The following is a 23,345-nucleotide window of genomic DNA, read 5'->3' as shown; positions in this document are numbered from 1 at the left end:
CGTTGGAAAGTGTTTCTAGATGATCTGGCTACCCATGCCTATCTTTTTTTTTTAGCCAGATATGGCGTATATATAAATGTGTGTTCGATTTTCTCGCGATTGCCACTTTTTCGTTTTTTCCCATTTCTTTCAAAATTACTACGTAGTAAGGAACTATCACAGAGTAATGATTCATTTAGATGTTTATTTGTCGGAAAGTGTGCCTTGATGGTTTGCCTACCACGTGGATGAAATTTTTTTTTTCTGAGATGCCTTGTATTAGCACGTTTCCATTTTTCGTCGAATGCCCCTTCTGATTTTTTTTTCATTTTTTTGCTATGTTATTTTACCTTACGAAATTGGCAAATAGTGTCAACAAACTTATATTTTTTTAGTGTTGGAAAGTATGTCTAAACGATCTGGCTACCCATGCATGACATTGTTTTTTGCCTTAGATATATTGGTAGGGGATCCATTTTTCATCGAACGCGTATTTCTAATTTTTTCTAATTCTTTGCAGTTATCAAAATGGCGAGCAAGAGAGAAGCATTGGGCTTGGATGCCATAAATCAGCTCTTAGAACAGTTAGATAGCGATGTGGATGATATACTGGACATAAAAGACGTCACTGACGATGAATATGTCAATATTGATGAGTTGGAGCAGGAGGTCAGGCAAGAACAGGAGGTGACCCCTAATCCTGAAATTATCGGCTTAGGCAATGAAGATGGAGAAGCCGACGACGATGTGGGGGAGGAAGAGGGGGTTGGGGCTTCTGGTTCTGTTGTTGTCCCAGCCAGCACAATAACAACTCCTGTGCCATCTACTTCACGTGGTCAGCCCCCAGCAACGGTACCTCAGCTCACGCCAGTGGAGGAGAAAAGCAAAAAGAGGAGAAGGGGGGAGCTACAGGCAGCCAGGGGGACGGCAATCACCCAGATAGATGCTGAATCGGTTCAAGGTCGCGACGGTACTGTTTGGCATAGAGACCCAAATCCCACCCTCCCCCATATGTTCACACCAAAGATTGAGCCTGGGGGTCCCACTTCTCTCACGTTGGGAGCGAGCAAAGTGTCCGACTTTTTGAACAACCGCATGCTAGCCGAGGTTGTTTTGCGTTCTAATGAACGCCTTGCCCTATTGAGGAGTCATTACCATCATAGGGGCAACGTTGCCCTCAGGGACATTGACCTGAGGGAACTGAAGCCGTTTATTGGTATCCTAATAATGACGGCAGTGCGGTCGGACAACCATACACCGACCTGGGACATGTGGAACCTCACAGAGGGAAATCCTTTGTACAGATGTACAATGAACGAGCGTCGTTTCACCCTGTTGGTGAGGGTTCTTCGCTTCGATGATTCGGCCACCAGAGCAGAGAGGGTGAAAATGGATCGCCTCGCACCCATTAGAAAACTCTTCGATCACGTGGTGACCAATTGTCGAAGCAATTATAGCCCAGGACCACATCTGACTGTGGATGAACAGCTTGTCCCTTTCCGGGGGCGCTGTCCATTCAAGATGTACATTCCAAATAAACCTGCTAAGTAAGTAAAATTCTTTGTATTGTATATTTGCACATGTTATTATTGTTTTGTATTTATAAAAAAAAATTTTATTATATATATATATATATATATATATATATATTTATATATATATTATATATATATATATACTGTATATTATTTTGTGAAGTAAAGAACTTGCTATATGATTTATGTATCTAAAATATAATATATCATCTATTCTATCTCTATCCATCTCTATCTATGTATAACTTGGTCATTTATTTATCTGGTAATTTATCTTTCGTATTTGTAAATAATGTTATTGTGAAATTATTATTATTATTATTATTATTATTATTATCATAATTTTCACTACAATAATTATCAGTGATTTAATTATCTGTTAATTTCTCTTTCGTATTTGTAAATGTTTTTCTTATATATTTATTATTATTATTATTATTATTACTATATTGATTAGTAATATAATTGTATATTGTGTATTTTTTTTTTTTTTATCTTTTTACCTTTATTAGTTACTAATTCTATTTCCCTTCTTCTAGGTATGGTATTAAGATTGTATTGGCGTGTGATGCCGATACCCATTACATGTGTAATGCAATTGCCTGCTTGGGGAAGGACACTGTCCAGATACCAAGAGGATCGACGCTTGGAGAAGTTTTTACGTCTGATCTTGTGGCACCTTTTCAGAGAAGTGGCCGCACAGTGACGACGGATAACTTTTTCACGACGCTACCGCTCGCTTTGTCACTCTTGGATAAGGACATGCATTTGTGTGGCACCCTTCGCCAAAAGCCTTATATTCCTAAGGAACTTATGGAGAAGGTGCTTCCCCCAAAGGACTCAGTGGCAGTGTTCAATTACGAACACAATCTAACTCTACAGTGTCAGCAAATTAGTAGGACTAAGAAGGTGATGCTGTTGAGTTCCCTGCATCATGATCCGTCTGAGGTCGAAAAAAGGAAGACCGACATTCAGATGTTTTATAATGCGACCAAGGGAGGTGTAGACACATTCGACCAGATGTGTTCTACATCTAGATGTATTCGTAAGTCACGACGCTGGCCTCCGACTCTCTTTTATGGGATATTGAATATAATAATGGTAAATTCTTATATTCTCTATACGCGCTTGCCCTTCGCCAAGACAATGCCAAAGCGAACGTTCCTCAGAGATATCGCCTACGAGTTGCGTGCTCCCCAGGCAATACATCGGTATCTAACGTCACACAGTTTGTCGAAGGGACTCCGTCAAGTCATGGTGGATACTTTCAAGATACCTGAGCGGGACCCACCAAGACCTCAAATTGCCGTTGGCCACATAAAACTCCCTAAAAGGATTCGCTGTCACAGCTGCCCACCTAGGGACGACCGCAAGACAAACACTGCGTGTCTCCGGTGCAAGAGTATTGTTTGTCTGACGCACCAGAGTGTCTTCTGTCCAAACTGTAGCGTCTGTCCAAACTGTAACGCAGCGTTAATGGTAAGTTACAACATGAAAATTTTGTTTACTTCTTTTTTGATTGAATATCATCAAATTTTATTTCCCTTCAAAAATTTTTTTTTGGGTCAGAATTCTAATTTTATAGTCGTAAAATAATCGACAATCATCCAGCAACCCACCATACAATTTTTATGCATATCCAAGAATAATTAGATTAGTAAATAACACCTTGAAATTGACATACCCTTCCTACATTTCATGTGGCAGATTAGGGAGTCTGAGTCAGTGTGGTTGGCGGCCATTTTGTGGACATATCCGAAGAGTAAGTTGCCCTATCTTTATATATTCCTGTTCCCTATAGAATTTGTGATATTTTGGTATATTTTTACCTGCATAAATATCATATTATATATTAAATATATGTATTTTTTACAAAATTTCTAAGTACTCAAAAAATGACCTTTAGATATGGCCCCTGATATAAATGTAACTTACAAAATAATGAAGATTTTTTTACATATTTCTATTTTAGGATAACATATGTTTATTCCCTAAAAAAATTAGCCACTTCCTATATCATTTGGGTACCCAAAAAAATTCATGAAATTTGGACAAATTTTTTTCGCCAAAAAAAGTTACCCTTTTTTTCTCATTTCAGATCTTCACCTCCATGGGTCCAACTTCATCCAAAATACATCAAGATGTGTCCTAAACATTCAAGAATCAATTCCTAAAAGGATTTATGTATATATGTATAAATTATTTTTTTATGAATTTTTATGTCTTTTTTCTGATTAATTTTTTTAAATATCTATAATAAATAGTTTTTCTGCAGATGAGTAGTATTTATCTTTACAGTAGTTTTAAGCATTCATTGAATTTTTTTTTGGCAAAAAAAAAGAGGAGGTTACTGCAAAAACAGATTTTTCAAGAATTTTGTTTTGCGTCGGGGTCGCGCGCGACCGAGTATACCCTTAAAGGGTTGTCCGAGTAGCGTACCTTTCCAGGGTTAAATAGGCTATCTATTAGGAAATTATGTTGATAAGATGTAATGTTAATATTGCTTGTAACATATATTATAAATCACCGTATTTAGGACTACCAATATACTTAAAAAGACAATAGATTTGATACATTTTGTAGTGCTTGACTACCAGACTTTGATCAGCTTCGCAGATACAGAAAATTTATTTTTGAAAAAAAGCGATCGCATAAAAGGGAATCGTATAATTCGAACACGCATAATTCGGGACCGTACTGTAGATAATGACCTAGAATATTCCCAGTACCAAAGTGATTTTAATCTAATAAAAAGCTAGTGTTTTTATCATCAAATAAAATTTCCTTTATTCAACTTATGGATCAAAGTGTGTACCATGGCAACAGTTGAAGTGTAATATTTATGGAGTAGGTGTTTTCCTTGTAATGCAGTAATAATTTTCCTCACCTTTCTTGAATTATTTAAATACATTAGCATATATCTCAGAAATATTTTCCATATTCCATAAATACAAGACTATTTATGGAATATGGAAAATATTTCTGAGATATATGCTAATGTATTTAAATAATTCAAGAAAGGTGAGGAAAAATATTACTGCATTACAAGGAAAACATTACTAATTGGAAGTTGATGAAGAAGATATTTAAGAGCTTGTATCTATTGAGGCTAAAGAACTGTCAAATAAAGAAGAATACATTCAACTTAAAAGATGGAAAAAGTGGGAAGACCATTGGAACAAGATTTTCTGGATGTAGCAGAAATATTTCATTACAGAGATTGGTAAAATGTTCACACATTTTGATAATCCTTTCAAGATTTTAGAAGAAATGGATACCAACTAAAAAAATTTTCTTAAAGATGGGGGACAAATTTTGGATGACATTGGATGTTATAAAACTTATTCATAATGAGAGGATATGGGTTGTCCAATCTACACAAGTTATTTTACAAAGAAATTATCATCCAGTAAGTTGGAACCAGTGCATTCAACATGTGCGTGTTAGGAAGCAAGAGAGGAAGGGTAATGAAATTTAAAGTGAATCACTGAACAGATGGAGTACTATATATAAATGATGATCCTCCTCCTGTATCAGGTTCAGCATTGCCTATCAACACTTAACATCCACTAAGTATGATTTATTTTGGTAATTATTACAAATTGTTGTCATGCATTTAGTGTTAGATTATTGGGAAATTCATGGACACATTTGCACAAATAATTCTTCACTGAAACTTTAGGCATACTATATTTGAATGTATGTATGTATATTTGAATTGGGTAGTTAGGCTAACCTTAGATTAGTATCAAGTCTCTGTTTACAATATTTTCATCTTACAATGGGGTTTTGTGACTTTTTTCATGTGCCCAAATTTTTACATTATTATAACCCTATCGCATTCTAATTACTAAGCCACCAAGATATATCTACAATAATATGTACTTTATTGTTTTGCATCTTTTAACCTTCCACCCCTCCACCTGATGCATTCTCTGGGTTAGCAGCTACAGTCTCTTTCTCTTCCTTTCCTTCTCCAGTTTTCCTCAAGGATAAAAGATAAGGCCAATAAGCTGTCCATTCAATTGACTAATTGATTAAATGAAGGGAACTGAACCTGCCCCCTCTTCAGAAAAACTAATCCAAACATCTATCATTAACCCTCGGGCCTCTGGTGATCAGGGTTGTGAATAAATCAGTCGTGAGCAATGACGTGTCATCTGTCAACTTAAGTTAATGTTTCTTAGTGTAAATTACAAAAGATTAAAGACAGAAACTGAAAATTGCATAATAAAGCTGAACAACTTTTCTTTTTGGGCTCAAGCCATGTCGTCCTGATGGAAGGTTCCTTTAGGCAGCTTTCTATGGGATATTTGGCTACAGTGATACTCCCAGAGAATTGACCATAGGTCTCCAAAATTTTAACTCCTGGCGCAAGTATCCTTAAAATTTTTCTTAGGGATATCGCATAATATCAAGGGACGTATACACGTATCTTGATACGACACATGACAATCTTCACCCCGAATAGTTTTTGCTCTGAGGGGGAAGAGTGGCGAAATTGAAGGGGAGCTGTTATCAAGGTTACCCTTCCTCCCCTACTATTACAGGGCCCAAAATGGCGGCTCATTCCTTAATCTGTAGCGCTTTCGCACGGTGTATCTCCTTGCTTGCTCTAGTGTTCTAGACCGCTACTCGAGGATTTTATCATGCATTCTCCTGCATCTTCTGCCTCTGGAAAGTTGAGTATTTAATCTTTCCTGTGTATAATTTTTAGCTCCCTTCTCACAGTGAAATCAGCATAATTTAATGATGTGTTTATCGGAGCATAGCCAATAACCGGAGGCGCCATTTTGGACGCCGTCGTTTATCATGCATGCTTTATTTAGTCAGAAAACGACATTCCCAGTATTTAGCTTCAATAAATTATAGCTATTTAGGCAAAATTATACTACTGAAAATAAGATCATGCACATATCTTTCCTCTTCCTTAAATGTCTCGATTGTACACGTTAGTCTCGGTGCTATAGCGTAACCGAGATCTCGCCCTGCGCTAGGCTAACCTAGCCTACGCGCTTTATTATACTTTCATACATTATCCCCGTTTACCCTCGTGTATCGTTTTATCAATTCAACAGGGGATAGTATATCTCCTAGAATTAATTAAATAATTCGATACTCGTCTCCTTCAGAGATTTAAGGGTAAACCCTTAGTTCCCTCTGAGTGCCGCCATTAGACGACAACCCTATCTTGGTCTTGCCATAGAGTAGCATACTTCGGCTTGACTAGGCTAGTGTTTTTCGGTCTTCCCCCTTGCCGGCGAGTATCCCGGCTTGGTTTTACGACAGTCACTCAGAGTATTCAGTCTTGATGCCGACAACTCGGCTGCCGGGGGAGTAGTCACTCCCCTGCCGGCTTACAGTTGCAGACAAAGGAAGCCTAGCTTCCCTAGCCTGCATCCAAAGTGGTAGTACGATGCCGCCACCTTCTCCCTTGCGGTCTAGAAGACAAGTCTTGTTTCGGAAAGGCCCCGGGCTGAAGAATCGATATTCTTCGGCCGCCCAGGACGGCGCCGATACTGAAACGAGGTTTCTGATTGTGACTGGATATGGCTGGCAATCCTGCCGCCTTCACAACACACAAGACTCTTTCCCTGCCCCTCTCTGTTCTTTAGCGATAGCCTAGCCATTGCATGTCCTTGGCCGGTGTCCTACAATCTCCCCGCTTGCCAGGTAGACTGTGGTGTCGGCCGGGCTCCTACACAGGCATCTTGATAGCCACTCTGACCTTCCCCATACGGACGAAAAGCTCCGGGAAAGGTTGTGCCAGCCATGACGGCTGCCGGTGGGCGATCCTATGTCTTTGAGTGTTCTTCAGTCCTCCCTTGGACTGCCATCCACATCTCTGAAACCGGCAGCAGATCTTGTGGCTGGGTGGAAGCTAGAATGATTCATTCCCCCCTTCCATTTGAACCCTCATTCTGGAGGAAGGCAGTAGGGATTATAATACCTACACCCTTATTTATTGTATTAAACTATATTAATAAGGTAGCCCTTCTCTCCATGCTTTCTCTCTCTCTGTCGGCTAGTGCCGTCAGGTACTAACCTTCCGGCGCCGCCAGGTGCTAGCCTAGCCGGCAACTAGCCGGCTGAACTACAGTATATGCTTATACAGTAGCCAGTATTTCTGCAGTATAGTACACACTGCAGGCAGAAAATTATAATATATATTATACAGTAGTTTATATTTTCCAACATACCCTGTGTATCCTTTCACAGTCTATTGTTGAGACCAATCTTATATTGAAGTGAAGTATTCCTTCAATACACTGATGAAAAGTCATCAGATCATACTTTACCTCACAATATTAATACTCTTGGAAGGGTCAGTGCTAGTGTACACTAATTCTATCTCTAGAAGTTAGAACCCTTCTCATTTGATTTTCCTTTAATAAGAAAATTCTAATATTAATATTGTGGAGGTCACAGCAATTGGCTGGACTGGAAGCACTAGTATGTGTCTTTCCTATTTCCTTTCTAGCTTACTATTTTAAGTTATAATGGTTAAGATATCAAAACTAATGCATGACATTTTATGAATTTATCAAATGTGATAAATTACTGCATACTTATTTCAATTTCCTTTCTTTACAGGAGGAGCAGAAAGTGAAGTGTGAGGTGATCTACTGTAACCACAAAAGTAGGAACTTGTGTGGTCACACTATGTGCAGGTCTCATGCCGCCTGCGTTGTAACTACCAAAACCTTGAGGTATTGGAACCCCAAGAACTGCAACGTCTACTCGGCCTTGGTGACCGAGGGTTTCGGCGACCCCAAGTCAGTGGAGTCGAGGGATGCAGTACGAGAGAAGCTTCGAAAATGGGTACGAGGGTTCCAGAAGAACTCTCCTGGACCGTACCTTCCCAACGATAGAATGCAAAGCTTGCCGTTCCCCAAGGCAACAGATGATGCCGTCGTACCCCCAGGCATGACCCGGGCCTCCCTGCGTCCAGATCGCAGTCGAGGCTGAAGTCAGTGAAGACATGCAAGGCATGGACATCCACCAGGAGGAAAAAATGTCTGAAGTGTCCACGGACACAGAGAAGGATCTCCTTCTGGACGATCCTGAAGAAGAGTCTACTCTACCACCCGGAGGAGATGAAGACGATGACTCGCCAGAAGCGGAGGAGCCCCTTCTGCCTGTGCCGGCAGCAGAGCCGACACCGTCTAAATCTTCGGCTCCTACCCCTCCATTGGACGCAATGGGTCAGGCAGTTTTGGCCCACATTACCGCCCTAATGGAGAATCTACGTAAGGAGAACGTAGAAAAGGAAGCAAAGATGACGAGAGCGTTTTTAGGGTCTTTCAAGCAACCCAGAGTATAGGACCTGCCATCCTGCTCCGAGACCAATCCCTGGAGGTATGCGGAGTTTATGCCTATCACCAACGTCAAACTCTACATTTCGGAGAAGTTGGGAGCCGTCCACCTGGACGACATTGAGTTCTGGCCGAACTTCAACGCCTACCCGGAGTGCTTCATCTGACTGAAGCGTGAACCAGCGTCCAAAGAGGAGACGGAACCAAAGGAGGTCATGGTATTTGACCACGACAAGGCACAGGCTCTCTTGACAAGTAGCCTGAAGAAGGCAGGTTATACTAACTCGCGAATTTCTGCACTGGGCAAGAAACACCCTACCTTTCTTGCTCCTTCTTCGAGAGCCTTCCCCTTCACGTCTATGGCTTTTCAGTGTTGCCAAGATGGTTGAGGCAGGCAAACCATGCCCTACGCTAGAGGAGTGTAGGCCCGTCTCTGGCCTTGCCCACGGATGAGAAGGAATGGAAGGAGGTCCACCTAACCTTCTCAGTAGGAAAGCTTGAGGCAGATATCGCGGGACAGCAGTTCAGCGAGAACCTACCGAAGCTATCGGACTTTCTCTTGCAAAGGGAGCAAGAGACAAAAGAGAGGCTAGCCACTTCTCTTTCCCTCCAGAACTGCATAGAGATGTGTGCAGGCCACACCAGCACCCCAGATATGCTCACAGCCCTGGCCAAGATGCACATGGCCACCCTCGTAAAGGACCTGTACGCCTTCATGAAGGCCAGGAGAGCCTGTAGGGAGTTTGTGTTTGCCAGTGAAACACAAACCCAGGAAGCAGATTTCTTCCTGTATCTGGGGTAAGGACCTCTTCCCAAAAGAAGTGGTCCAAGAGGTAGTTGAGAAAGCCACCGGGGAGAATAGGAACCTTCTCCAAAAGTGGGGAATCTCCTCAAAGAGGAAGTCTTCCCCGGATGCTGGTCCCCAACCCAAAAGGAAGACAAAGAACCCAAGACTACCTTCTCGGCCTACTCAGGAACATCCCACGGTCACCATGACCGCGATGCCCCAAGTGGTGGCTCAGCCAAAGACCACCTTCCAAGTGGTGCCTCAACAGCTGGTTGCCCAGTCACCAGCTTTCAACCCGGGGTTTGAGAGGCACACTACTACCTTTCGTCCGAAAGGAAGAGGATCTCGATGGGGCTCCTCAAGACACCCCTCACGAGGTAGGGGAGGACGCGGTCAGGGTGGCAAGCCCTCCGGACGACCTAAGCAATGAAATGCTAAAGGCAAGAGGGAGACTCCAACACTTTCGGGATCGATGGACCTTCGATCCCTGGGCCCACAGCCTAATCAAAAATGAACTAGGATGGAAATAGAACAGATCTCCACCTTCATTTCCTCAATTCTTCCAACACTCCACCCCCTTACTGGAAGAATATACCTTATAACTCTTGAACAAGAAGGTTATAAGGAAAGCAAAATCCACTGAATTCCAAGGAAGGCTGTTCTGTGTTCCCAAGAAGGATTTGGACAAACTCAGAGTCATTCTGGACTTGTCGCCACTCAACGAATTCATCGAGAACAACAAGTTCAGGATGTTAACCCTTCAACACATGAGGACCCTGTTACCGAAAGGGCCGTACACAGTCTCAATAGACCTGGCAGATGCTTACTGGCATCTTCCAGTCAGCCACCCCCTCTCCTCCTACCTAGGATTCAAGCTACAGAAGACAAAGTATGTCTTCAGAGCCATGACCTTCGGACTAAGCATAGCCCCAAGGATCTTCACGAAACTTGCAGACGCAGTCGTACAACAGCTACGCCTAGAAGGCGTTCAGGTAGCAGCGTACCTGGACGACTGGCTGGTGTGGGCAGCATCCAAGACTGATTGTCTGCAAGCATCCAAGAAAGTGATCCAGTTCCTGGAACATCTGGGATTCAAGATCATCTCCAAGAAATCTCGCCTCTCTCCAGCTCAGGAGTTTCAATGGCTGGGAATCCATTGGAACTTGAAGTCACACCGCCTCTCCATTCCACCAAGGAAGAGGAGAGAGATCACGGGTTATGTCAAGAGACTACTGAAATCCGACAGGATCTCAAGACGCCAACAGGAAAGAGTACTGGGCTCTCTCCAGTTTGCAGCAGTAACAGATCCAGTGCTAAGACCACAGCTGAATGATGCATCAGGAGTCTGGAGAAGATACGCATCAAACGCTCGAAGATATCTATAGAGACCAGTACCGACCTTACTACGATCACTTCTCAAGCCGTGGTCAAAGGTCAAGAGCCTAACGAGGACCGTTCCCTTACAACCACCTCCCCCATCGGTGACCATCCACACGGATGCCTCGACAGAAGGATGGGGAGGTCACTCCCATCAAAGGAAAGCCCAAGGGACCTGGTCATCCCTGTTCAAGACCTTTCACATCAATATCCTGGAGGCCATGGCAGTCCTCTTGACGGTGAAGAAACTATCCCCTCACAGATCAGCCCACATCAGGCTGGTTTTGGACAGCGAAGTGATAGTGAGATGTCTGAACCGACAAGGCTCAAGATCGTCCCACATCAACCATGTGATGTTAGCAATCTTTCGCTTAGCAAAAAAGAAGAGATGACACTTGTCAGCAGTTCACCTACAAGGGTTCCGCAATGTGACGGCGGACGCTCTATCCATGCTAAAGCCGATAGAGTCAGAATGGTCCCTAGACGCAGACTCATTCTCCTTCATCTTGGAAAAAGTCCCAGAACTGCAGATCGACCTCTTCGCGACGAGTGACAACAAGAAATAACCTCGATATGTAGTAGCCCCATACGAGGACTCTCTGGCCGAGGCGACGGACGCCATGTCCCTTGATTGGAACAGATGAACCAGGATCTACCTGTTCCCTCCAACCAATCTCCTGCTTAAGGTTCTCAACAAGCTCAGATCCTTCAAGGGAACTGCAGCAGTTGTGGCCCCCAAGTGGCCCAAGAGCAATTGGTTCCCTCTGGTGATGGAACTGAAGCTGAGGCTGGTCCCTCTACCGAACCCAGCTCTATCCCAACTGGTTCAGAAGTCGACTGTCTTCGCTTCATCACAGCAGCTCTATCCCAACTGGTTCAGAAGTCGACTGTCTTCGCTTCATCACAGAGAAGCTAAAACCTTCATCTCATGATTTTCTCGCCTTGGCAGTCAAGAAAAGATTTGGGATCTCGAAATGCAGTATAGACTTCCTAGAAGAATACAAGTCAAAGTCAACCAGAAGACAATATGAATCGTCTTGGAAAAAGTCGGTTGCTTTTGTTAAAGTAAAAAGACAGAGAGAAATCTCAATAGACTTCTGCCTGTCCTTCTTCATCCACCTTCACGAACAAGGCTTGGCTGCCACCACGATAACTAAGTGTAAGTCGACTTTGACTAGACTTCTTCTATAAGCCTTTCAAGTGGACCTGGCGAACAAAATCTTCAACAAGATTCCGAAGGCATGCGCTTGACTTAAACCAGCAGCCCCTCCGAAGCCCATTTCATTGTCTCTGGACAAAGTCTTACACTATGCTTCAACTTAGAACAATGAAGATTGTTCTCTCAAGGATCTTAACACAAAAAGTGATATTCCTGTTCGCTATAGCCTCAGGGGCTAGAGTTAGTGAAATAGTGGCCCTATCAAGAGACGAGGGCCATATTCAGTTCACAGAAGTGGGAGAAATGAATCACTTTCCTGATCCTACCTTTCTCGCCAAAAATGAGCTCCCCACCAAAAGGTGAGGTCCCTGGAGAATCTGCCCTCTGAAGGAAGATCTCTCTCTATGTCCAGTGGAGTGTCTAAAGGTCTATCTTCGAAGAACTTCAGACTTCAAGGGAGGACAGCTCTTCAAAGGAGAAACCTCAGAATCAAACTTATCCCTAAAACAACTGAGGGCGAAGCTCACCTACTTCATTCGCACAGCGATTCCTGATAGTACACCCGCAGGTCATGATCCCAGAAAAATTGCTTCCTCACTGAACTTCTTTCAGTATATGGACTTTGAGCGTCTTCGCTCATACACTGGTTGGAAATCCTCCAGAGTTTCTTATAAACATTATGCGAAGCAAGTGCACGCGCCGAAACATTTTGTGGTGACGGCATGTAGTGTGGTGAAACCTATCATCTAGTGCTGCGATGAACAGTGAATTGATTGGGACTTATCAATTCGGGTGAAAAGGTGTTGACACCTTCCAGTGCAATACCATTTTATTGAGTGTCACCCTGGTGACACTAGGACTGTTCTTTTTTAGGTGCAGAATTATACCAATGACACTAGTGCCATGTGTACACTTGTACACAGTGTTGATAGTTATCCAACATTTACAGTAAAATTATCTTAATAATTTTCCAACTGATTTTGAGTGGCCACTAATTCTTCTTACCTTTCGCCACTAATTCTTCTTACCTTTCAAGTAGAAAATATTCTTATTTGTATATGTTGAATGTATAATTCTATTACAAATTTTAATACACCTTCTGTTCCATTTTTATTATCTATTTAATAAAATAGTGAATGTGTATTTGTGTCTTATTTCGCCCCATATATAGCTAAATAAACTTAGCCGGAGTCTTTTACTTATTTTCCTAAGTAAAGTTCATTCTTAAGGTACTTAATCATATGAACAAAAAAAGATCTGAAAGATATTTATATTTGTTCCTATATGAATACAAACCACCTGCTTCTATTGTCGAGTACGACATTTCCCTGCAGGGGGCAGGAAGCCCTAACACTGTTCCATGCTTAGTGGTAATGACGTATAACAGTATCGTCATATATTTCAGTTGTCTGGATGACCATATAGAAGCTGACCCAAGGTTGAGGCACTTATACAAACCCACAGATACAGTACTTTCAAGTAATTCTCTGGTAAACTTCCATCAGAACGACATGGCTTGAGTCCAAAAAACGGATTTTGAAGCAAAGAGAAAAATCTATTTTTGGGGGAGATGGCCATGTCGTCCTGATGGACCCACCCTCCTTTTCCAAGAAAAGGATTATGTAATAATTCCTCCCAAAACTACTCTATCTGTAGCACCATGCTCAATGCTACAAGGAATGAGCCGCCATTTTGGGCCCTGTAATAGTAGGGGAGGAAAGGTACCCTTGATAACAGCTCCCCTTCAATTTCGCCACTCTTCCCCCTCAGAGCAAAAACTATTCGAGGTGAAGATTGCCATGTGTCGTATCAAGATATACGTCCCCTGATATTATGCGATATCCTTAGGAAAAATTTTAAGGATACGCGTGCCAGGAGTTAGAATTCTGGAGACCTATGGTCAATTCGCTGAGAGTATCACTGTAGCCAAATATCCCTTAGAAAGCTGCCTAAAGGAACCTTCCATCAGGACGACATGGCCATCTCACCCAAAAATAGATTTTCGCTTTGCTTCAAAATCCATTTTATAGCTACATGAATTTAGTGTAAATTACAAAAGATTAAAGATATAAACTGAAAATTGCATAATAAAGCTGAACCACTTTTCTATATAGCTACATGAATATCCTTAGAGGGTTAATGAACACAACCGTAAGTGCATGCATACCTTTCTTTCCAGAAAACACTGCAGGATTAAGATGTAATATTCCTTCCAAAAGAGGTGGAGAACCCTTTAAACTCAAGACTGGATCCTGGCCAGCATATGGCTCCTTCAGCTCTCTGTGAAGAGAATATCATATAATTATTGAAGTTTCAATATTCTATGTAATATGTAACTAATTCTATCTACTTACATTATAATATATACTACAAACAAATTTCATAACTCCATATCAACAATGAAATCAACTTTTGAGAGAGAGAGAGAGAGAGAGAGAGAGAGAGAGAGAGATAATATGGTTGGACAATATAGTAATTGTGTACTCATATCACAACTGTACATGGTTCAATGCTCTGATGTCAGTCCTGCCTAAATTGGATATGATGTACAGGTACAGTGATACCTATTGATACGAATGTTTCAGCATAGAAAATTTTTATGATGCGAAACAAGATGAAGATTTTTTCGCCTCATCTTACAAAAATAAATTCACGATAAGAAAAGATTCGCCAGCCAGGCGAAAGAACAAAATAAATTTAGTTACACATTAAAAATAGGGGCTCAGTTAAAGAAAACAGGTTCATGCATAATAGAAAACATAGCTCTCTCTAGTAAGGGTAACTATCATAATAGTACAGTACATATGGTACTGTATATTTTGTATATATACAGTATTGTACTGTATGTATTTTATTATTTTCCTTTTGCATTGTTCTAATAACTACTTAATTTACAGGTATTAACAGTCAACTTAGGTACTGTATATTGAATTATTCAAATGTATTTGGTTGTACAGTATTTCATTGTGGTTATGATGTAGCTTTATTATAAAATTTAATGTGGTGTTTTTGAAGGGTTTGGAACGATTAGGCGATTTACATGTAAAACGCGTCTCAAAATACAAAATTTTCAAGAAACGAAAGCTACTCCAGAACAAATCAATTTCGTATCTTGAGGCATTACAGTGCTCCTCATAAAACGACCTCTTGTACAACGTTAATTTAAAGATGTCCTTTTTTTTCAGCTCTGATATTTATTTAATGAACATCTCTCGAAGTTACAAATATGCAGTGGCAGCACAGTAGTGTGCATAAATGTACACGTGTTCGATACGTTGAGTGGAGGCAATTGGCAGGCGATCTTTCGTATCAATACTCACTCAGTAGCTCTCTAAGCATCACGTATTCTTTCCTACATCTTGTGTTGTAGCATTCAGTTGTGTGATTTTACTCTCGTATACCTACGTATCCCAATATTTTTCAAATTGTCCAAAAAAAGGAAGAGTGTAACTCCTTTAGGATCTGCTAAGAAGAAAAGATCCATCACCATCAAAAATTAAATTGGAAATAAAACAATATGATAATTGATTCGATTGCAAGTGGTATGATCTTGATCCATTCTACGATACTAAATGACAAGGAATGTTTAAAGGAGACGGTGAAACTAAAATGAAAGCAATCGGTAATTACTGATGTTAAAATATACATTAAATTGATTATAAAAAGTACAAATATGAATAAATGAAGCTCAGTTAACATCGGGAAACAAGAATAATTTTAAACTTCTTACAGAACATATACATTACGATGTCAGCAGAACCTAAAGATCAACTTATGAAATTGTATGTTGTATTTTAAGCTAAGATTACTATTGAATATATGATAAAATGAAGTTTAAATTGCACACACAAAAAAAAAAAAAAGAGAGAGAGAGAGAGAGAGAGAGAGAGAGAGAGAGAGAGAGAGAGAGAGAGAGAGAGCTTTCCTCTCTTTCTCTCCTTAAAAGATTAGATGTTTCGGCCCTGCCTCTTTACAAGTTGGCTAAACAAGCACTAATTTATCTACCGTACACACACACACACACACACACAGAGAGAGAGAGAGAGAGAGAGAGAGAGATTGAGATTTGTTGACCACATGAAGGACAACAATAACATACCCCACATCAACTAAACCACTTACATGTGGTCAGCATGTGTGAGTGCAAGAGAACTGGCCAATTGTTCGACAAGTGCTGGGTCTTGACATGAAAGAAGACGTTGAGCTTCTTCAGCAACACGAGGATGAAAGAGCAGTGACCTGGAGTCTCCAACACCCACAGATGATGATGGCAATGGTAACTCAGGCAATACTGTAACAAATAAAATCGTATATGTAATCATACCCATGTTCTTTATAAAACCACAAATAAATAATTCACTACTGATCATGTATGTTTAATTTGTGAGAGAAGTAGGAAAGCTGTAGACTATATAAAAGTATAACAGGAAATATAACTTGTAAACTAAATTCATAAAAAAGTTTGGAAGTACAAGTAATTTGTATTTTTCCTAACTATACAACCCTGAATTCTTTGCATTAGGCAGGTGTATATTAGTGAAGCTGGAACACAACTGTTAAACTTTTTATCTAGTGTTCAACAATTCAAGTCAGTTATTACCAGTCGGCAGCAAGGAAGTGCCACCCACCTCTTTGCTCACTGACAAACCAATTTGATTGCAGAAGGGACTTACGAGGATAGGCATTTGCGGGTAAATTTGTGTGAAGGACTAGGCTTTGCATAGTTAGGAAAAATACAAATTACCTCCAAATTTGTCATTTGTTCCTACAAGAATTGGAACCCTTGTTCTTTACGTATCCTTACGAGGGCAAAAGTACCCTTACCAACTGACTGGAACTTGTACCTGTTATTTCAACACTGAACATGACCATACATGCAGAGCGAAGGTCCTTAGACCTCATTAACCAATGGCTTCACAATAGCAGCGGGTCCATGGCCCCTGCACTAGGGGATAGAGGGCATTAATTAAATTTTGTGACAAAAACTACAGCAAAATGAGTGAAAGATCTCAGCAAAATAGGTGAGAAACAGTTACAAGCTATATGGGGCTTACTTGCAAGCAGAGTGGATCCAGCTGACAGGGTGTCAGATGCTGTACCCCAAGTGAGGGAAACATAAAGGAAAGAAAACGAAAAAAATGCGAGTCCTTTTAACACTCACCGAGACCGATACAAAACCTCTGTCCTCGATCAGATACTAATAGCCCTGTGAGAGGAGCCAAGGCAGCTAAACCAATTGCTGTGCAGTTATGACAGGCCCTTGAAAAAAAAATTCCAGTGACCAGTGGGTTAAGTCCGGCAGGCAGTGGGCCATGAAGATTGTCTGATGCTTCCAGACAGCCGCTTGTAATGCCTGTCACAGAAAGATTCTTTTGAATGCCATAGACATGCTTATGCCCCTGATATCATGAGCTTTAGGCTTTAGGCCATGTCTCTCTTTGGGATGAAGGTGAAAGATTGATAATATGGTCTATGACCTCCGATCCATATAGAGAAAGTGTTCTTAATCACATTCTATCCAAGCTCCATATATGCACTGAGATAGTGCCATAGCGCTTTCACTAAACACAATAACCACTGGTCAGGATCATCTGGTCTTAATTGTACAGATTTAGGATTCCTGGCATTCATATATATTTCTTTAACCTCTAGCAAAAAATAAACTTATCACATTTCTAAGAGGAAAAGGTCTTTAGAAAGATTCCACAAAATTCTATAATTGCCCCCCCCCCCCCACCCATTTAGTTCGTCTGTCATTCTAACTTGCGTGCGACTGTCACTTTAAACTGGATTACTTCTATTTTGGGTATTTTAAGGGCTTGGATATAAAGACTGAGCATGTAGGAACATGACAAATACTGCATAGAATTCCAATGAAACGGATTTTGATCAAAGTGAAAAATCTATTTTTGGGTGAGAGGGCCATATCATCGTGATGGAAGGGTTCCTATAGGTAGCCTTCTAAGGGTTATTTGCTACAGCGATACTCCCATAGAATTAAAACCAAAGGTCTCCAGGATTCCAACTCCTGGCACGAGTATCCAATAAAGGATATCATATAATATCAGGGGACGTATTCTAGATACGACACTTGGCAATCTTCACCCTAAATAGATTCAACACTTCGATGTAAGGGGGAAGAGTGGCAAAAGGAAGGGGTGCCATTATAGGTATCCGGTGGATCCCCTTCCCTACTACTACTGTGACGCCATTCCTATTCTGGCCGTTAAGCGGAAATGGCCACAGATAAAGTAATTTTAGGACGGATCAGCAAAAGGGTGGGCTCATCAGGATGACATGACCCTCTCACCCAAAAATAGATTTTTCACTTTGACCAAAATCCGTTTTTTGGGCTCAGGCCATGTCGTCTTGATGGAAGTATGCTAGAGAAATGTCTTGAAATAACTATTAGATGTGGGTTTGTGTTATGTGCCTTCTACCTTGAATAGATTCTCCTTATCTGGTCTACTAGACCTATATGTAAATATCCAGAGATCTCTCACGCCTACCAAAGCTGGAGCCGGCTTAGTGCATCCTGGCCCCTAGCAGGGAAATGTCGATATCGACAATAAGGATTCAAGGTTTGTATTTCCAATCGGAACAAAGAGGGCAGAGTTTGAAACGTATCCTCTCAACTTGCCTTAAGTATCTAAGGTCATAATTATTCTTTTAGAAAATAATATTGACTTCAAGAACCTAAATGCCATAAAGGGGTTTTAGTAAAACTCTAACATACTTTATTAACTTATAACCGCGGGAACAGTAATAAGACGCAAATACGGTTAAGTATTTTATTATGCAACTAGATTATCAAAATGTAGTTACAGTGAACCCTCGTTTATCGCGGTAGATAGGTTCCAAACCCGGCCGCGATAGCTGAAAATCCACGAAGTAGGGACGCCATATTTACGTATTTATTTAACATGTATATTCAGACTTTTAAAACCTTCCCTTTATGTAGTACTGTTAACAAACTACCCTTTAATGTACAGAACACTTAATACATGTACTACAGTACCCTAAACTAAAACAGGCACAAATATTAAAGGCGATTTTATATCATGCGTTTCCTAAACACGCCAAAAAGCACGATAAAAAATGACAAGCAATGTTTTGTTTACATTTATCTCTGATCATAATGAAGAAATAGACACATTTACACATCTGTGTATAGATTAGTTTTTGCATCGACAGCAATCTTACCAAGTATTGATTATATGTTGACTTTGTTATTACCAATGTTCTACTTAATTTTTCTTAGAACTTCCAAATAAATGAAATGAATGCCATTTATATAATGTTTTTCTTTAAGACGCCCATTGAAACGGAAACCTTCCATTTGTTTACGCTCCATCTTCGATCATAATAAACAAACGAATGCATTAAACACACATGCTCAAAGTGATAACTAATGATATAACAAACATTTAGTAAACATTATGTTATTACAAATATTTTACTTATCGTATCCATATAAATTCCTAAATTCGTAGCAAAGCTGGAAACCTTTTTTTTTTCCTTATGCGTTTAATCCACAATAGCAAACTGCCGCTAATGACAGAATGATAATTTACGATAATTTTAAACTTACGAAAGATAATTGTTCTTTCCATATCCAAAATACTTTTCCTAACTTCAGTTATAAGTCAACTTGTACCCACCTCACCATATGCAAAAAAGGTAAAAGAAGAAGAAAGTACTAGGCCATTTTTAAAGTCATCGAAAAATTAAGTTACCGCTATTACGTTCGAGAGAGAGAGAGAGAGAGAGAGAGAGAGAGAGAGAGAGAGAGAGATAGTGTGTTTTCAACTTAAAAATATACATATTGATATAGAAATTAATTGTAAATAAATAAGCATGAGATTAAAAGGAAAAAATATGTTATGATCTGTTATTTATTAATCGAAATGAAAGAAAAATAAATCGGTAATGTTTGATATGCGTAGTAGCATTGTGCATTCGTACATACCAGAAAGTACTGTTCATTTTTTTTAACAAATATATACTTACTTACGTAAAATGAATTGTTAACTAATAATTATTCGACTAAAAGGAAAAATATGTTACGCTCTGTTATTTATTTACCAAAATGAAAGAAAAATAAATCACTAATGCTTTTGATATGCATACGAGTAGCATTGTGCATTTTTACATACCACAAAGTACAGTTCATTGTGGTTTTTAATTTAAATATATACTTACTGATATCAAATTAATTGTAAATAAATAATCCTGATACTAAAAGGAAAAATAGGTTATCTTTAATTTACTTACCAAAATGAAAGAAAAATAAATTGCTATCGTTTGATATGTGTAGTAGAATTAAGCGTTCGTACATACAATACTGTTCTGCCCATTGTGTTTTTTTTACCTAAAAATTTACAATATAGTACTTATTGCTGTAAAATTAGTTGTAAATAAATAATCATGATATTAAAATGAAAAAATAGGATACGATATGTTACTGACCAAAATGAAAGAAAAATATATAGCTACAGTAATGTTTCATTTGCGTAGTAGCATTGTGTGTTCATACAATACATACGATAAAGTTCATTGTGCTTTCTTAACTTGAAAATGTACTTATTGATATAAAGTTAATTGTAAATAAATAAAAATGAGATTAAAAGGAAAAAATGTTACAATCTGTTATTTATACTGTATACTGAAATGAAAGAAAATATTCTGCAAATATACTGTTTTCTCTATTATTTAGTATACAATTTATCCATATAAAAACTTGTGAATCTGTGATCCAACGAATGTTGATCTGTGAATAGACCGTGTGTGTGTGTGTGTGTGTGTGTTACTGTATAGAGCCAAGATGTCAAGGCCCTATGAAGAAGGGAAGCTTGGTGCTTGGTTGGACTTCCTACATCTCTCCACAGCCTGCTCAACGTCTTCCAGATTGAACAAGGAGGAACCCTCCAGAGAAGAGTTCCTCAATCTCATCACTTCGTTGTGTGGGACTTGACGGCGGAACTTTTCTACTATCGAATCCCTTTGCCAGAGGATGGTGTTCTCTCAGAAGTTCACAACTTGGTGGGCAAGGAACTCGATGGTTTGAGTTTCTGATAGTAAAAAGGTTTCCATCGCCTTCCTAGAGCTGTCCTTGATCTTCACTGACCGCAAAATAGCCTGCATGGCATACATCACTACCTTCTCCAGGTTTAGGATCTCCGAAGTGGAAAACAAGACCTGCTTATCCAAGTGTCTCTTGAGGGAGATCCCCTTGGTCAGTTCCTCTAATGAGTGATGTAGAGGTAGTACCAGAAGAGACTCATCAAAGACCTTATAGTTCCTCCTCTGCTACACAAATGGCGTCGGAACCAGTTTCGAGGATGAGCCTGCCTAGAGGGAGCAGGAGAAGCTGGTGATCTGCAAGACCACCTTCCAACAGGCCCTTAGACCATGGAAAGACTAAACTGGTCTTCGCCTTCTTGAGGGGCAACCGCCGGGTCAGACAACCCACTGATAGCCCTCATGCACGCTAAGACCTGCCAGAAGGCGTGCCTGCCAAGCCTCCGGTGGCCTTGGACTAGCAGCTTTGGGTAGATGGTCCTCGTCACCGTCAAAACCCCTCACCCTCGACACATCATGCCAGGGTGGGTCACGGTCACATCTGGAGTGATGGAAGTCACTTGCTGATGGCCCTGCAGGAGAAGGTCTCTTGGGACACTCTGAAGGACTTGAAACTCTGACTTGAGATTTGGGATGAGTCTTCGCATCTTTTGATTTCTTCCGAGGAGGAAAGAAAACCTCCATGAGAGGTTTCGAAGGATCTTCCCTTCCAGTCTCACCTGCAGAAGGCGAGAAAACTTCCCGTAAGAGTTTGGAGACTGGTCGCAGCTCCCGAGGCAACACCTCGATTGAAGGATGCGGAAGGTACCCACCAGAGACTCTTCTCTTATAGAAGACTCTTGGATCCGCTGGAGAAGAGGATGACTTTTCCATACGTATCATGGGTGTCCTGGATGGAAGGAATACCCTCTACAGAGACCTGGTGGACGGCTCTAACCAGGGCGTTAAACAATGGTTTCTGTCCTACAGAAGCATTGACTGAGAGATCCCGAGAGGATTGAAGCTGAGGGTTTTTGAAAGGAGGAAGCCTTACCTGAAACAATCGACGACCGGGTGGAAGGCTGACGCTTTGAAGGTTCCTCCGTTCCGGGGAAAGGAAGAGGTTGATTCGCTGGTTCCTTGGGCGCCTTGAAAGTAGGGTCTTCCCAAAGGGGAAACCGTTGGGCGTCGTCCTTCTCGCGAGATGTTCTCCTAGGAGAACGCAAAGGTCTGCGCTTGCGAGCTGGAGAACAAGATGAACCTCTATGAGGTGCGGGGAATGACAAGATGGCGAATGCCGATACTCCCACAAGTGCAAAGACACTCGCAAAATACAGTGCCTGGATAACAGTTTCCTCTCTCACGAATGAACGTGTTCCTTTAAACGACAATGTTCTGGTGAACATTGAAATTCTGGCAAATGATGAATGGTTGGCAATCGCCTACAAGCCATAAGAGAGTGACGAGTAGCTGTAGCTTGACGAGCTGCTGGGGGACAACAGTCGGCGATTCACCAGCTGCGGGAACTCAACGAGAAGATTGAGAATCAGGTGATTCAATGGACGCTGGCGAGCCACCAACAGTTGTTCATTGGTAAGAGGTCGGAGAGAGACGTTGAACAGGCGAACGCCATAAGGATGGCGAACACCGAGTACGAAAAGAGTCTGATAAGACAGGTGAGGGTCAGGAACCAGAAGGCAGTCAGCGAGGTTGACGAGACTCGTCAAGCTGACAATCTTTAGGAGAGTGCTGCGCTTGAGAAGATGAGGGCTGAGGAGTGGGCGAGCGGCAAGTTCCTGGCGAGTGACGATTCTCTGAAGTGGATGGTCCTGCAGATAAAAGCGGACCCAAAAAGATGTCTCCTTGCCAGAGGCGAAAAGAGGGTCTTTGGCCACAAACTCTGCAAGTTCGCCGCTAATGATGACTATCATCCGGATCGGTGTTGTGACGGCGCCGAGTAAGGTTGTGAACTCAAAGGCAGGTTGGAAACGACTGAGTTATATTATTGTAGAACTCTCTCCTTATATACAAAACCTCAAGGCAACAGGACATAACAAGTTCACAAGACAGACAATATTACAGAGGAAAAACCAGACATGAATTTTCATGTTCGTTTTAGTGCGAGGGAAGAG

General features: G+C 40.9%; 1 protein-coding gene across 3 annotated transcripts in view; it reads right to left on the bottom strand.

The window, feature by feature from the left end:
* The window catches only part of Nipped-B (Nipped-B cohesin loading factor), a 625,968-nt gene that overhangs the window by 507,879 nt on the left and 94,744 nt on the right, over positions 1-23,345 (bottom strand). For all 3 annotated transcript variants that reach the window (XM_068373859.1, XM_068373861.1, XM_068373860.1), the window contains exons 3-4: positions 16,276-16,444; positions 14,321-14,433 (exon numbers count right to left, since the gene is read on the bottom strand). In XM_068373859.1, coding sequence (XP_068229960.1) covers positions 14,321-14,433; positions 16,276-16,444 — 282 coding nt within the window. The remainder of the gene's footprint in view (positions 1-14,320; positions 14,434-16,275; positions 16,445-23,345) is intronic.

The sequence above is a fragment of the Palaemon carinicauda genome, chromosome 5 (genome assembly GCF_036898095.1).
Source record: "Palaemon carinicauda isolate YSFRI2023 chromosome 5, ASM3689809v2, whole genome shotgun sequence".
NCBI lineage: Eukaryota > Metazoa > Arthropoda > Malacostraca > Decapoda > Palaemonidae > Palaemon > Palaemon carinicauda.
Note: the sequence above shows the minus strand (reverse complement) of the source record. Positions and strands in the feature narration are given on the sequence as shown.